The sequence below is a fragment of the Gossypium hirsutum genome, chromosome A13 (assembly GCF_007990345.1).
Source record: "Gossypium hirsutum isolate 1008001.06 chromosome A13, Gossypium_hirsutum_v2.1, whole genome shotgun sequence".
NCBI classification, from domain to species: Eukaryota; Viridiplantae; Streptophyta; class Magnoliopsida; order Malvales; family Malvaceae; genus Gossypium; species Gossypium hirsutum.
Window position 1 is genome coordinate 6376592 of NC_053436.1, and position 16921 is coordinate 6393512.

At 31.9% G+C, this 16921-nt stretch overlaps 2 protein-coding genes across 3 annotated transcripts; both read right to left on the bottom strand.

Moving 5' to 3' along the window:
- Positions 1 to 1414: 1414 nt before the first annotated feature.
- On the bottom strand, positions 1415 to 2288 carry LOC107894683 (uncharacterized). The gene is made up of 2 exons (XM_016819934.2): positions 2047 to 2288; positions 1415 to 1719 (listed from the first exon to the last, which is right to left on the bottom strand). Exons 1-2 carry the CDS (start codon positions 2271 to 2273, stop codon positions 1581 to 1583), a joined length of 366 nt encoding a protein of 121 aa, XP_016675423.1. The 5' UTR covers positions 2274 to 2288; the 3' UTR covers positions 1415 to 1580.
- Positions 2289 to 13638: 11350 nt separating this feature from the next.
- On the bottom strand, positions 13639 to 16921 carry LOC107894196 (uncharacterized). 2 transcript variants are annotated; one of them, XM_016819429.2, is made up of 4 exons: positions 16578 to 16921; positions 14149 to 15869; positions 13945 to 14043; positions 13639 to 13794 (listed from the first exon to the last, which is right to left on the bottom strand). In XM_016819429.2, exons 1-3 carry the CDS (start codon positions 16756 to 16758, stop codon positions 13966 to 13968), a joined length of 1980 nt encoding a protein of 659 aa, XP_016674918.1. In that variant the 5' UTR covers positions 16759 to 16921; the 3' UTR covers positions 13639 to 13794; positions 13945 to 13965. The 2 variants fall into 2 exon arrangements, with proteins under 2 accessions (XP_016674918.1, XP_016674919.1); XM_016819430.2 differs by having other exon boundaries at positions 13639 to 14043; positions 14149 to 14296; positions 14333 to 15869; positions 16578 to 16920.

The window sequence follows — 16921 nt, forward strand, 5'->3', positions numbered from 1 at the left end:
TTAGTGAAAATAATTAAGACAACTTTTTATTGTTTTCTAATTTTCACATATTTTAATATTCATTTTTCAAAAATTATTTTAAAAAATTTCAACCAAACACGTGTAGCGTTTGGAAAGCCAGTTAATAATTCGATTTTGGTGTAATTGATTGTAGTTATATAATGGTGACACGTTTAGTTAACCATTGTAATTGGTAGGTCTCATTGAATTAAGGCTCTATTTGTTTGCCAGTAAAATATTTTCCGGAAAATGATTTCTGGAAAATGATTTACTTTTCTGGTGTTTGGATGAGTCTGTTTAAAATATTTTCTGTTGTTTGGCAGATTTTCTGAAAATATTTTCCGGAAAAGCTGTTTTTACATATATTAATAAATTTATATTTTAAATTGTTTTTACATATATTGCAATGATTTATTTATAAATAAATAAATCAAATTAAATATATAATAATACTCAATTATTAAGCTAGGATATTAACCGTCATAAATTGAAAACAACCAAAATCAAACAAATTATTTCTAATTGTGTTATAAAATAATAAAAAACAATGATTAAATAATTATAGAAATTAATACTGGAAACCAATATATATATAAAACCCTTAATTTTATTAAAATACTCATGTCATATATATATATATATAATATTAATATGTATAGACTCGTGTATGGGATAAACTCTTTAAATACATGGTTCAACATAAGTGTTAGAACATGAATCTTGCAAGAAAAATGTATAAACTCCATAAAGCAATGTTTGATGAAAATTATGACAACTGACCATAAAAGTCCTAATTAGAATCTTAATTCCTAAGAAGAATGTATAAGAAAATCCATTAAATCAATCTCTTCTTTTCTATTATCTTCTTAAACATATTTCATCTTTGTTTCGATCTTCAGTAGGTACCAACATTTTGTTCCTTTATGTTCCTAAAGCTCCTGCCATTTTCTTTTAATGGCTGAAAAAAAAAAGGAAAAATAGTGCATAGAAACGGCGAAGCTCCAAAAGAAAGGCTTCTAAAGTATAACAAACCCTTCACTATGTGTATAGCAATCAATCATTAATGGATAAGCTATGAACAGGCATTGAGACCTATACATCATACGTACATACTTACATGCATTACATACATTTGAATTTTAAATGCGATTATAATCTGTCAAACTATTTATCAATTCTAAGACTATTACAGAGATGTCCAAATTCAGGCCTTGCATCCATCCAAGTTGTGAATTTCATCTTAATTGGAGATGCACTGTATAGGTAAGATCGGAAGGTGATGAGGAAGAAATAACGCCTGCAAAATAAACAAATACAAAAGTTCAAGGATCATGAAATACAAACCCTGGTATGTTTTGATCTGTAGTAGCAACAACCTAACCCCAATCAGGCACACTAGATTATCAAACCATGAAAGGAGGAAAAAGAAGAGAGAAAATTGAGTTTCATTAGCAATGAAAACCGACTAAATGCAGGAGCATGGCTTTGAAGTTCAAGTTGAACCCATCAATCAATACACAAACACTAATTGACATGCTACTTGATTGAGGCAGTAAAATTGTAGTTTGCTTTAGATGCAACTATGTAATAACTAACCTCATAGCCTTAACGCCCATATCCATGATGTATGCTCGGTTCTCATCATCGTCACTTGGGATCTTCTCCAGTTTCTTACTATAATGGAGGATATCATCTCGTAAATGCCCTGCACCAGCACACCTTCACAAAGCCGATAATTGGAATGTTAAATGGCAAAGGGCAAGGATAAAAAACTGGTTGTCTAAAATATGAAACAAAATAAAAGCCTTGAAATTAAAAAAATTAAAGAAGCAAAAGGTGGGCACGTTTAACTGAGTCCAGAAAGAAAAGAAAATGAAGAAATAAACTCAGTACAATTATCCATCATTTTGTTCTCTGGACCAACTGAATCACGAATCTGATTATACATATTTCTAGTATAGTAAAAGAGTGGGAAGATAAACTTCATTCTGATTCTTTAATATCTAAATAAAGGGGGAAAAGAGAAAAAAAAGAAATGAGACATACCTTTCAATAATAGTATCAACATTTGCTTTGCTTTTGGGACCATGCATGAGAACTCTTGTAAGGCTTAGAATGTCACGGTAATCACCCATCCTTCGTGCTTCTTCTTCAGAAGTCCAGGATGGCAAGTTTTCTTCAGGTGTAGAATGTAGATGTACATCACCCAATGATTGTGCATTGGATGTTCCAAAGTTCACCTCTGCATCAAGTCTGCAGCAAATGATTACCATTGCGTATGCAACTCCTCCAAATTTAGTGTGTGATACATAAAGGTAACACCCTGAGGAGCTGTAGAAAACATAATTGCAGCTTCAAAACAATGATTTAATTTCAAGGAACCATTTAAATCTACAATCACAGTTCCTTTTTGGGTCAAAACTTAAGAATATATTTACCTCAAAGTCCCCCTGAGCAATCACAAGAGAAAATACTTCTTCAAATTCTTAGTATCAGAATGACTAAAGTGGTCCTCATATCACTAAATTCAGTTTTGGAAAAAGAACAATCCTTAATAGATGCTGTTGCCTTTTCCAAAACTACAAATGATGAGGGCTTTTCCAATTGTGGCAGTTCAGTTTTAATTGCCGTTCTCCCCCAACAGGAAAAGAACATAAAGAATATCTATTCATATTGACAAATTTTAATCTGTGCTGCAAATTTTCGAAAATAACCATAAAGCCAGCCACAACACATTATTCACCTAAGAAGCCATTAATACATAATATCCTGAGCTAAAACTATGTTACTTGTGCAAGCATGTGTGAATAAATGCAGGTGGAATCAGATGCATCAAAAACTTTGTAGGAATAACTTCAATAGACTGATGAACAAAGCACTAGTTAGGCATACAGATACTCACTCATCTTGACAGTTCTGGATTTCATCCACATCAGAAGCTAATGTAATAGCCTGAATTTCAACGATGTCGAAAATAGTGGTTCGAGACCATCAAATCCGACAAATGAACTCGTAGATTATATTATTTAATATTTACGAGCCAAATGTAGTTTTTAAAAGATTTTTGGAATAGTAAATTGTGTTTTATAAAGATTTATTTGGTCAAGAAATTGAGAAAAAGTATCTCATGTTATAAACCGAGCCATAAATATTTTTATAAATATTTACGGAATGTCAATAAGGTAGTATTAAAATTTCGTTAGAAAATTTTGACGTTTGGGTGGTCAATTAAATAAAAAGGATTAAATTGGAAAATGTGTAAAAGTTGCTAAAAGGATTAAATAGCTCAATTTTCAAATGAGGAAGGAGCTAAAGTGAAAATAAGCCCAAATGAGATATTTTGGGCGGCAATAGCTGAGAAAAATCAGGAAATGGGTGAAATAAGGGCAAAATTGGAAAATTGCCAAAATTAGCTAAATAAAAATGGGACTAAATTGGAATATCTAGAATTCTCTTCATTTCTCTTCATATTCATCAGCTGAAAAATAGCCATGGAAGGGGGTTCAAGCTGGTTTTCATGCTCTAGCTTCATGTAAGTTTAATTCTTGCTTTCTCCTTGAAATTTCTATGTTTTTGAAATTTTACAATTGGGTCCAACTTACTATTTCATTAGTTTTTGATTCCATGGATAATTTTTAAAGTTTTTATGGATGAGTGCTGAAATAATATGATGAATAATCATAGAATTGAAGCTTTAATTTTGGTATATGACGATTTTATCAAGTAAAATTGATGGAAATTCATTTTAGGACCTAATTAAGAAAGAGTTTGGAATTAATGTCTAATGCTAAAGTTTTGATTTTTAGGGGTTATGAAGAAGTTTAAAATGATATACTAAAGTATTAATTGAGAAAAAATATCTCAATTGAGGGGTTAATTGAGCAAGGACTGAATTGTATAAACTGTGAAATTTGGGGCAAAATGGAAATCAACATTTTTCACTAAAACTGTTTTGGACAGCAGCAGTAGTGTAACTTTGAAAAATCACCACAAATTGTATAAATCGAATTAGAGGATGAATAAAATATGAAATTAAATCTTATTGAGTTTAGTTTCTTATAAAAGAAACGATATAAGTAATGGAATTGTGAATCATGAGATATAATAAATTTTATGAGACAAGGTCAGAATGATTTCGGGTTCCCCTGTTTTGACTTTAGAAAATCATAAAAAATTGGATAAAAATAATTAGAGGCTTAAATTTATATGTTTAGAATCCTTAATGAGCCTATTTTCCATAGAAACAAACAAAAACATCATTTGAATTTTGTACGAGGATATAATTAATTTTTAGTGAAGAAGAGTCGGAACTGTTAGACAACAGAATAGGGGTAACTTTAAAGATTAAACTGTACTTATTGGCTAAACCAAAAATTATGAAAATTTTATGGTAAGAAGATATATGAGTCTAGTTTCAGGGAAAATTAGCGGATCATAATTTGGAGTTATATAGCTCCAGATATAAATAATTTAGTGACTAAGACACATATGGACAGTTTGAATATTCATAAAAGTAAATAATAAAGATTATAGATAATGTTACTTACAAGTGTGTTATATACATTAAGGATGTGGAATGGAGAGGAGGAGGAGGAAAATATATATGAATATCCAGCTAGCATGGCTAATTTGCATGTTTTAGGCTTAAAGACTAAATTGAATAAAAGTAAAACTTCAGGGGGTAATTTTGTAAAAATGTCAAAAATGACCAAATTGAAGGGAATGAATTTTTTTATTATCTAAATTAATAAATTGAATGAAATTTTCAATTTAAGATCGGTGAAAATTGGGAAAATGGTAAATTACCAAAATGCCCCTTAATCTTGATATTTCTGCAATTTCGCCAAGTAAGTTCATGTAACTTGAATTATATTCTTAAATGCTTGAAATGCATGTTTTTGATATGAATATGATTTGAATGTTCATTATATGAAAATTGATGAAACATTGATAAATTTGATAAAAAGGGGAAGAAATCCCGGTTGAATGGAAGGAAAATTCGATGGATCTCTGAAAAGGAATTGACGGTAAAAAGGATCTAGCCCGGACGAGTGATCCTATCCTAATATAGCCCTCCCGAAGAATATGTGGAAAATGGATTTAGCCCGGACGGGTAATCCGAATTAGGGTCTGAATTTAGCCTGGACTGGTAATTCAGATCCAAGCTCATTAGAGTAATTGTCGTTGTAAGGGATTTAACCTGGACTGGTAATCCCGACAATACTCTATGAGTTTATATTACAGAGGATTTAGCCTGGACTAGTAATCCCACTGTAAGGATGAGGTTCACGGGAGTGTGCTCTCTGATATAGAATGTGTAAGACCATGGTTGAAAGATACCGTGGCAACCTGATATGAAATGTGTAAGACCATGGTTGAAAGATACCATGGCAACGTGATATGAAATGAATAAGACCATGGTTGAAAGATACCATGACAACCTGACATGAAATGAGTAAAACCATGGTTGAAAGATACCATGGCAACATGACGGGAAAATGAATAAGACCATGGTTGAAAGATACCATGGCAACATGACAGAAAACGAGTAAAACCATAGTTGAAAGATACTATGACATCATGTCGAAGATAAATAAGATCGAGAAAGAGAAATGCCAAGATATCTATTGAACAATCGATATTCAGGTAATATGTATCAGATGGAATGGTTATATGAAATGGTTGTGTGAAGTGTTTACAGGAATTGGTCATATGGAAATATATGTACAAAATAGTTGTATGAAATAATTAAGAAGATAGATAAATGAAATAAGTATAGGTACATGGAATTTAATTTATGTTAAGTTTAATACGAACTATTATCGAAATAAATATATACAAGATATAAGGAAATGATGGTGCATGAAATATTGATATAACGAAATGAATGATGTATGCTTATGAAGAAACAGTAAGAGAATAATATATTTTGTGACATGTACATATATAATTATCTTTGATATGTTGATACAAGGAAATTATGTAAGTTAAGACTATTATTAAATTCAAGTGTGATATGTTGAGAAAATAGGTATATCAATGTTGAATTTATATGAAATATGTGCAAGTATACTAACAATGTTGTTGTTTAACGCATTGATTGAATGGTAACATGTTTAATTATAAGAAGCATTGAAATGGTAAGTACTTAGATGAAAATATAATTTAAGATTTTGCGAAATCTTTTTTTTATGATCTCGATTTTATTCCAGTTGGTTTCTAATGTATGTTTTGGGCTTCGAGGGCCCAATAGAGAGACGTTATGATTATTTCAAAATATGAATAATAAATGACTCAAATTTATCTGAAAATGTTCAGTAAACTACGATAATGCCTCGTACCCTATTCCAGCAATGAATACGGGTAGGGGGTGTTACAGCTAAAGCCTCCCTCTCTCTAGTTAATGGAATCCTCCTATATTCTATATTATACCCCTTATCTTTTAGAGCAGCATATAGTTCAGCAGTTGTCTTCACATCATCAGTAAAAATGTTTTCCCAGTATCCCACTAGAAGTGTGCATGGGTCGGGCTGGGCCGGGCCCAGACAAAATTTTAGGCCAGTTTTCTAGGCCCGGCCCAAAATATGGGCCTAAAAATTTGTTCAAGCCCGGCCTGAAATAAAATTGTTAAGCCCGAGCTCGGCTCGGCCCGGCCCATATTAAATTTTTTTAGCTTATTTCATTAAATAAAAAAATTTAAAATATAATAAATCAAATACATTTAAAATAAATATTAAAACAAGTATTAAAATAAGAAACAAATAAAAAATGATATTAAAACAATTCTTAAAACAATACACAAATTGAAAATATAATAAAAAGTGATTATATTAAAATTGAAAATAAAATGTAAATATGATTAAAAATAAAAAATATATATATTTAGTATATAATTCTGGCCGGGCCAGGGCAAAAAAAGTTTTGCCCGAGCCCAGCCTAGTTTCTAAACGGGCCTCAATTTTTTGCCCAAACCTATATTTCGGGCTTATATTTTTATCCGAACCCTCCCATTTTTTGGGTGGGCCTTCGGGCCGGGCCGGGTAGCCTGGCCCATGCACACCTCTATATCCCACAACACTGGACTGATTTGATGATGGACTAAATCTTCACGATGAAAAACCCTTCGACCAACGGACTGTCTAACCTCTAACAATAAATCTTCCTTTAGTCGTGCCTCCATGTGTTCCACCTACATAATTTTTCACAATGCAAGAAGTTGGTTGAAGTAATGGTGCTAAATAACTTGCCACAAAAAGTAAAATAGGTGTTAAGATAACATACCACAGGTCCAGTAATTCCGACATGCTTTAGGGTATCAACAGGCTTATTTAACTCCCTCAGTACAAAAAAGGTGCCATTAATGTACACAACTGCTTCTTCTCTAAGATCAGTTACCACCACAAAAAATAATACGTTTCAGTAATTCTCAATTATTTACTCCATTTCAAAGAAATCAAATACGGGAAAATCGAATCCGAACCTGTAAATATAAAAAATGAGCTCTCTGTAGAAGGTGTCCAGGAACTCCTCTCTCAAGGTCCGAATAGCGTAACCTATATTCACGTAATAATCCTGCATCTCCTCTTCCACTTTCCCGGGCTTCGATCCTCGCTTCACCGAAGTTGAAAATTGCACGTACAAACTCAAGTTTTGGCTCAAACCCAAAACCATATTGCCGGCATCTTTAACACCGACCCTAGCATTGGTCCTTGACCAAACTTTCTCATCATCGTTCTTCGAAATCACGCGGCTCTTTAGGAATTTAAGGTGGGGGTAGGGTACCTGGAAAATTTGCTAAGAGGTTGAAAAAAAAAGATAGATAGATAACAAAAATCAAAATGATCGAAGAGATAAAAATGGGTAAGGTACCTGGAAATGGCACTGATTTGCAAGAGGAAGGGGAAGGGGAAGGGGAGAAGGCGTTTTCCCGTGTTTTGGAAAATGTCTTACCGAAAAAAATTGTAAGACATTTTCCCAAAAGAAGACATGATTTTCCGTGTTTTGGAAAAGCATTTACAGTGGGAGTTTATTTTCCACCAAACAAACAGTAGAAAATGAGGAAAATATTTTCCAGAAAAGTTTTTACCCCCAAACAAATGGAGCCTAAGTGTAATTGAAGCATCCAAATTATGTTTTCCAATTTTTAGGTGGAGGGTGAGAATTGAAGTAATTACGCAGGCAATTACACTCATATCCAATTTTAAAAAAATTGTTTTCGTAACACCCCATCACCCGACCCGATCGTCAAGTCCTAGTTACAAGGTGTTACATTCATTGTCAGAGCAACTACAATAAAACTAAATTCTATTTATACTAGTAAATGATTAATTTCAACCAATACATGCATACAATACGATATACAATCGTTTTCGTGTCTTAAACAAGTTTATGAAAGCTCTAAAGCTAACTCGAGGTCGAATTAGGACCAAATTGTAAAAATTTCAAAACACCAGGTTGACGTCGCAATGTCAAGGGGTTCCTCGTCGCACCGCAACATACTAAGTAGGCCTCATCGCAGTGATTAATACTCGGCATTGCGTCATGGCATGGCAACTTGGTCTTGTCGCGACAACAAACATTCAACATCGTGATGTGACATACTGTTTCTAAATGTTACCATTTTGACAAGCTCCACCTAGAAACAAGTCCAATTCAAATACATACCATTTCAACTCAATTTTACCATTATCAACTCTACATTTCTAAAATATCTTACTATTCATGTATTAGGATTCAAAAACACATGCCAAAACTTTACACTTTTTGACAATTCTTAACATCTACCACATTTACTTATTCATTCATTTATATAGATTACTAATAGAGCAACATTTTGAGCAATTTCATTAGGTACCAATCTCTAGTACAAGAATTCAAGCCAATTGACAATCTCAAGTTACCATTCAAAACATCAAACACTCACAAATTCACATTTTATACCAAAACCGACTCCACCTACGTACATTCCGTATAATGAACAAAAAGAGACTTTACGAACATTGATGAGTTGGAGATCTCTGGCTGGATGCTGGAGTCACTGCTCGAGACCTCAAGATGTACCTAAACCTATGCACGAAAAACAAATCGTACGTTGAGCAATAAAGCTCGGTGATATTTCTATGATTCAAATCAATATAATATAGATCATAATCAACTACATAAAATTTATATGATTTCTAATGTCAACTAATACAAGCTCATCATATACCACAATTATACCAAATGTTTCATATGAATCACCTATACATTAATTGAATTAGTCAAGCTAAATGATTATATTATAACAATATTTCAATGCCAACGAAATTCACACAACTATTCAATTTGCAACATTTAATCATACCACATTTCCTTACCAAATCGAATAAAATCATTTTTAATCTTACCATATCGGCCCTGAAGCTCGTTAACTAGTTCGCATGGTCTTTCACGTGCAATTGATAATCAAATATCGTATATAAGTACCTATAGTACAACTTCATAACATTTAATTCTTTTCAAATATGATTCAATCAATTCAAAATTTATATCCCTTATTAACATAACTCAAACTCAAATGGATATATGGATCCCAACCAACACACCAATTTGGCACCCAATGCCTCATTGGAACATCCGAAGTAAATAAATTGCATCCAATGCTCATCAAAATAACCGATGTAAAAGTTGTGTCCTGCACTCATAAAAACGTCCAAATAAAAATGCACTCAATGTTCATCGATATATAGCCGAATTAACCTGTACTCAATCTATCTTATGGCATGCCAACTATTTCACTTTGCCTAAATAATTCATATGGTAACCAATTTTCCGAATTCATTATATAGCTTAATTACAATATTTCAATATTTCAATTCATTCCACGTCTCAATTTATTGTCAATTCATCATTTCATCAATTCATACAACATATCTCAACTCAATTTTATACTGAACATCATAAATCATTAAGTTGATCTGAATCATAAAAATACAAACCGAAAACTCGAGTTACTCGTCATCGGCTCTCGCCTTTCTTTTCCCTCTCGACAATCCTGCATTGTCTTTAGCTAAAAATAATAATAATTTAATAATAAACAATATCAAATTCCATATCGAATCACATTCAATTACAAAGGCATACATATTTTGCAATTTATTCAATTTAGTCCTTAAACTTAGGACAAGCATAACTTTCAATCTGGACCTTGGGATTAAAATTCGATTTCACATATATTCATTAGGGACCTTCTACTTTCTATTCCTACCAAAATTTCATGACAATTTTTCATTTTATTTAGTTTGGTCCTTAATATACAAAATCGATAATTAAGCTTTACAAATTAGTCATTTTCTTAAACTAAACTTAATTTCTATCAAGTTCACACCTAAATCTTTAAGAAATCAACAATGACAACTTTCTAGAACTTTAATAGTTTCACAACTTAATACATGAGTTAGCTAAATCAAACTTTCATGACCTTAAATTTATAAATAAATAAAAATGAAAAATGACTAGAAACTTACTTGAATCTTTGGTCGAAAGTTAAGAAATATTGAAGCTTTCTTTGTTTCCTTAGCTATGGAGGATGACAAGGAAGAAGATGAAAAGCTTTCGTCTTTCCTTCCACTTTCTTTAGTTTATATGTTAGGATTATAACTTAATTAATTATGTTTTTTATCTTAATAAATCAAAATATAATATTAGATCCACTATCTCTTATTCATAAAGGGTTTAAATACCATTTTAGACCTTTGTATAATTGCAATTTAAGCCTCCAAACCATTTCCTAATTAAAAATCTATTGCCATTGGACTTTTACAATTTAGTCTTGGGGCATTAATTAACTATAATTTTAGCTAAATTACTTATCCAAATTTCAATTCATTTATACGCCAACTCCATAAATATTCTTATGTAATATTTATAGAATCGATTTACAAAAATAAAGTCCCAAAACTGCATTTTTAACACCACTGGAAACCAAGTCGTTACAATTTTTATACAAGTTATAAAAATTATATTATAAGCATGAACATATATCGGTGTTTGGATTGGTTACGACAAAAAAATTATATTATAAATCTTAAAAAAATTATATTATAAAAATATTTTGTGTATTTTATAAAGTTATAAATAAATCATATTATTTAAATCCTAAAAACTTTCTAAAGTTATGCCCCAAATATTTATTATGAAAAATAATTCACGTATCATAAAAGCGTTATAATATATTTATTTATAAAAAGTTATGGTTAATAAGTATGGACATAATTTGTTTATGTGTCCATGCTATATATTATAAAAATAATATATTTATCCATAAAAATGTTATTATTTTATTTACAATTTATTTATAAAAAATAACTTTCTAAAGTTACGACAAAAAATATATATTATTTATAAAAAGTGTTACAAAAGTTTTGTACAATTCATAAAAGTTATATGTTATAAATTTTATAATTTTTTTTACTTAATTTACGTATTATAAAAAATGATATAACCTAGCATAATTCTTCCTTCAAATTAAATTTATACAAGTCTTTTTTATTAAAACTATAGATTATTTGGACTATGAGCTCAAATATTATAAGGTTGATGCTAATTATACAAATAGAAAAAATTTCTTGAACTATATCGTGGGGTATGATACCATTGGATAGAATAGTACCAAACACAAGCGCCATAGACAATTCGTGCATGAACTCTTTAATTTGAGACATTCAAGGCTTTAAAGTGTGATTGAGAAGACATTTATTGTTCTAAAAAAATATTTCTCATATTAACAACATCACCTTAATATTAAAAAAAATGGTTGGATTATATTAGCATGTTGCATATTTTATAATTTCAATTATAGGATTGAGATGATTCATATTTCGAAGAGTATATGGAAGAAGAAAATGTTAGTAATATTAATTATTCCAATTCAAATTCAGATGATGACAAACTGGATCAATGACTAACGTATGATGATATGTTAAACATTAAAGAGGGAATAACCCAATAAATATGCACTAAAACAATTAGATAAAATTACATATTATGCTTATTTTTCTTGATATTTTTATTAATAATCGTATTATCAACTACTTTTTAAACTAAAATAATACATATAATAATTTTATTTTAATTTTTATTAAATATTTAAAAATTATTTTTATCATACTAATAATCTTTATAGTAATTGATATTTTTTATCTCCATTGTGCAGCTTTCTTATCCAATATAGATTTTCTATTATTTTATTATTCTTATTTCATATTTCAAATATGTCTATTATTATATTACAAATCATAAATGATTATTTTATAAATAAATACTTAAGTCAATTAAGTCTTAGCTCGATTGGCATCGATATTGTTGTTAATATAGGAGGACTTGAGTTGAGTGCGCTGATTATTGCCAGTCTAACAGGTTCATCCGATTCGATTAAATAAATTATTAAAAAATTCATAAAAATAATTTAAAATACATGATTCAATTGGTTCATACCAATTTTCAAGTCAATCAATTTAACATCACTCTCCAAACCAATACCTTAATCGATTCTTAGTTCGATTGATTGGTCTGGTTCAAACAATGATGACCGTAATATAAAAGTATAGGATAATGTATATTAAGTTCCTCTATCATAATTTGATCTATTACTAAAATTTGATCTTGCCCTTATAATAGGACCTGTTAAGCAATTTCACCTAAAAATAAAACAAAATCACTCTCCAAACCAATACCTTAATCGATTTTTAGTTCGATTGATTGGTCTCGTTCAAACAATGATGACCGTAATATAAAAGTATAGGATAATGTATATTAAGTTCCTCTATCATAATTTGATCTATTACTAAAATTTGATCTTGCCCTTATAATAGGACCTGTTAAGCAATTTCACCTAAAAATAAAACAAAATCACTCTCCAAACCAATACCTTAATCGATTCTTAGTTCGATTGATTGGTCTCGTTCAAACAATGATGACCGTAATATAAAAGTATAGGATAATGTATATTAAGTTCCTCTATCATAATTTGATCTATTACTAAAATTTGATCTTGCCCTTATAATAGGACCTGTTAAGCAATTTCACCTAAAAATAAAACAAAATCACTCTCCAAACCAATACCTTAATCGATTCTTAGTTCGATTGATTGGTCTGGTTCAAACAATGATGACCGTAATATAAAAGTATAGGATAATGTATATTAAGTTCCTCTATCATAATTTGATCTATTACTAAAATTTGATCTTGCCCTTATAATAGGACCTGTTAAGCAATTTCACCTAAAAATAAAACAAAATCACTCTCCAAACCAATACCTTAATCGATTCTTAGTTCGATTGATTGGTCTGGTTCAAACAATGATGACCGTAATATAAAAGTATAGGATAATGTATATTAAGTTCCTCTATCATAATTTGATCTATTACTAAAATTTGATCTTGCCCTTATAATAGGACCTGTTAAGCAATTTCACCTAAAAATAAAACAAAATATTGTAGTCTATAACCATATATATTTTAAGCCAATTTGGCAAGGAAATATGGTGTAGAAACCTGTAATCTCAGACCAACCAATTTTGTTATCCTTCAAATTGCACTCACTAAAAAACTGTAGAAGATTATATATATATAAAAGAAAAATCATATTAAGAAAGAAAAGAAAAAAAAAAGGAGATTAGATTAGATTGGTAAGAATTAGAGTTGATGAAGCAATGGGAGAGTGGAGACCATCCAATAACAATAAGCTCTACCCTATGTCAACATCCTTCCCAAGAACAATGGTTCATTGCGCAGCAGTGCAAATTGTAACAACTAACTACACAAGCTCTTTCCATCATCATGGAGAAGTCATGACTTGGTTTCGGATTCGGCTCGAACGCCTAACCGGGGTCACTATCCCTTCTTCTCTTCCTCTCTTCAATTCAAAACAAACAAACACAAGCACACAGTGTTAGTAAACAACTAACTACACAAGCTCTTTCCATCATCATGGAGAAGTCATGACTTGGTTTCGGATTCGGCTCGAACGCCTAACCGGGGTCACTATCCCTTCTTCTCTTCCTCTCTTCAATTCAAAACAAACAAACACAAGCACACAGTGTTAGTAAACAAGTTCTCTGTCTGGTTTGTCGATGACAAGTATATATATAATGAGTATGTTGTTACTTACATGCTTGCTAGGTATCTTATCGTACGTGGTAAAACTACCATAGGACAACGAACCCATGGAGTTATCGGATGAAGCTGTAGATTCTCTCCTGTAAGTAGTCTTCCTCCTTTCTTGGCTCTGATGATTTTCATTTGGCTCTGATGATGAGCTGCTCATGTCTGAAGGGCATGGTTCATGGATTGTATCCTTTAAACCTGCTGCCACTGAGGGCTTTCCTCTCTTTGTGTAGACTAAAGCTGAAGCTGCTAATAGACACAACACAAGCAAAGCAAAACCCGTCATATTCTTCACGGGAAACTGGTCCTCAGGTCCGTTGATTGTGGAATCATCTACCGAAATTTGAGAGCTGTAAGTGGAATCTTCCTCAGGGAACATTGTTTCAGCAATGTTGCTCGATTCATCACCCTCAGGGTCCCAAGTTTTGGATATATCATGTTGAATTTCAGTAGCTTTAAGGTCCACATTGCACCCTGCATCTAACTGATCATCAAGTTCAATCATCTCAGCTCTGATCTCTTGCTCCGTTGCATCAGTTTCAGCTTCTGGAACCAGCTCCGAGCTTTTAAAATCTTCTTGTTCTTCATCTTCTCCTGCATCAGTTTCTTCTTCTATCTCTTCTTCATCTTCATCTACTGCCTCATTGGCTTCAACCTCTCCATGATACTTATCATTTGCTATTACACTGTGATCAAACATGAGACCGTGGTGCCCCTCATCAACCACATGATCCTCATCCTCTAGCAAATGACTCAAGTTAGCATATTCAAAGAGATTGAATTTGTCCCCTGCTCTCGAACTGGAAACATAAGATACAAAGCTATCCGACCATTGCCAAAGATTTTCACTGAAAACATCAAATTTAGCTTTTGCAAAAGCGGTGACTTGAGGCGGCACATGGAAGTTTAATAGGCTTAATTCTTCCAATCCACTAGAAGTAAAAGCTGGAGAATTAGCTGCTAGAACTGAAAAGTAAGAAAAGGCCAAAACCATAAGCAAAACAATGAATTTTGATTTGATGCAAAAATGTTGCCTGGACCTTCTTTTGGTCTCAAAACTCTCTTCAACCGTGGCAGCAGCATCCTCAGATTCTCTCTGGGAACCTTCGGACTCTGTTTCTCCAGTGTCGTAATAGCTTTCGGTTGCTAAGCACTCCTCGAGTTGCTTGTCATCTCTTTCCCGATAAAGCTCGATTCGAGGATTTGGCCTGTAGTGAAGAAACTGAGGCCTTGGAGAAAGGTAATTGGTTTGGGGGTCATGAGGAAGCATCAATGGATCTGCATCAAGTGGTGCTAAAATCGAAACTTTAGGACTAATCTCTAAGCTGGGAATCACTTGAACCGAATTGGCATTGCCTTCCAAAGGCTCCTTACATTCATTATCTTCCATGATCATGCTTTTAACATCAGAAAATGAAACCTTCTTCGGCTTCAAAGCAACCTCCGGGGTTGATTCATTATCTTGCATGATTAGACTTTTCACATCAGAGAATGAAACAGAAGATCGAGGCAGCTCGTTTCTCTCTACCAAGATTTTCTTTCTAGGTGACGCATTGATCTTCGAAGCAGCCGAGATTGTTGGTGCCATGAAATTCTTTGTACCCTTTGAAACAGCTGGTGATCTGAGTCTTGTTGGTTTCGGATTCTGGTCTATATAATTCTCCTTGTTGGGATCACGCAAAGAAGCTACACTTTCTCTGCCAGTTGAATACCTTCGAACAAAATCTAGAAAAGGAAAATGATAAAAAGTACATATACAAATATCAGAACCATAATTCTTACTGTTTGGTTGCTAGGAAAATATCTCACCATTGCAAATAAATAAAAGCAACATTCAGTACTTGAAAAGTTGCAAGTTTGGAACTTTTATCAACTTGGTCTCTAGACCTTTTTTAGTCTGTCTTTGAAATTGAATTTTTACGAACAATTTAATTTTTTTAACACATTTAATGTCATGTTATCACCTGAATTTTTAAAAAATATATATAATTTTTAAAGATTATTTTATATATCTTAAAACCTTCAGATCATGAAATAATATAATCTTAAAATGTGATATTATCACCTCTTAACGAGGTTAAAAAAATTAAATTAATTTACAAAATTCAAGTTAGGAAACTAAATTCCACTAACCAATAATGATTTAAACTTACAATGACTCAACCTGGAAAATTGAAAATTCTAAAACAATTCAAACTCAAGGGTGAATGTTCATTTTCTACCCAAAAAAGCAGATCAATATTTTCTAACAAAACTAACATAAAACGAAACAAAAATACGAACCCAAATTTCCTCTTCGATATTCCCTTTAGAACCCAGATTAATGTCTCAAATTTTCTTTACATTTGTTTCATACCCTTAATTCCTATTGCCAGAAACAGATAATAAAAACTCTAAAAAAAAAAAGAATAGTAGAGTGAAAGAAAATGGAACCTGAAGGGCTATTAGCCGGAGTGTTGAGGTTAAATGCTTTGGGATTTGTGATAACAGCCGGCTTTGTAAAAGGGTTTCCATTGAAACTTCTCCTTGTGGGGTCGCAGAGTTTGGATTTTCTCGTATTAGCGTTCGTTCTACATGGGATCGACGATGAAGAAGTTTTGGAAACTGATGTCATTATTGAAAATTTTTGTTTGCTTTGTTTCGTTTACTGTTAGCTTGATTGAATGTGATGGGGGTTTAGGGTTTTAGAATGGAAAACAACAAAATCTTGGATGGTAATGGTAAAAGATTGTGACTGGGGAAATGTGAAAGAAAATTTGATGAGGGGGGATGGGTGG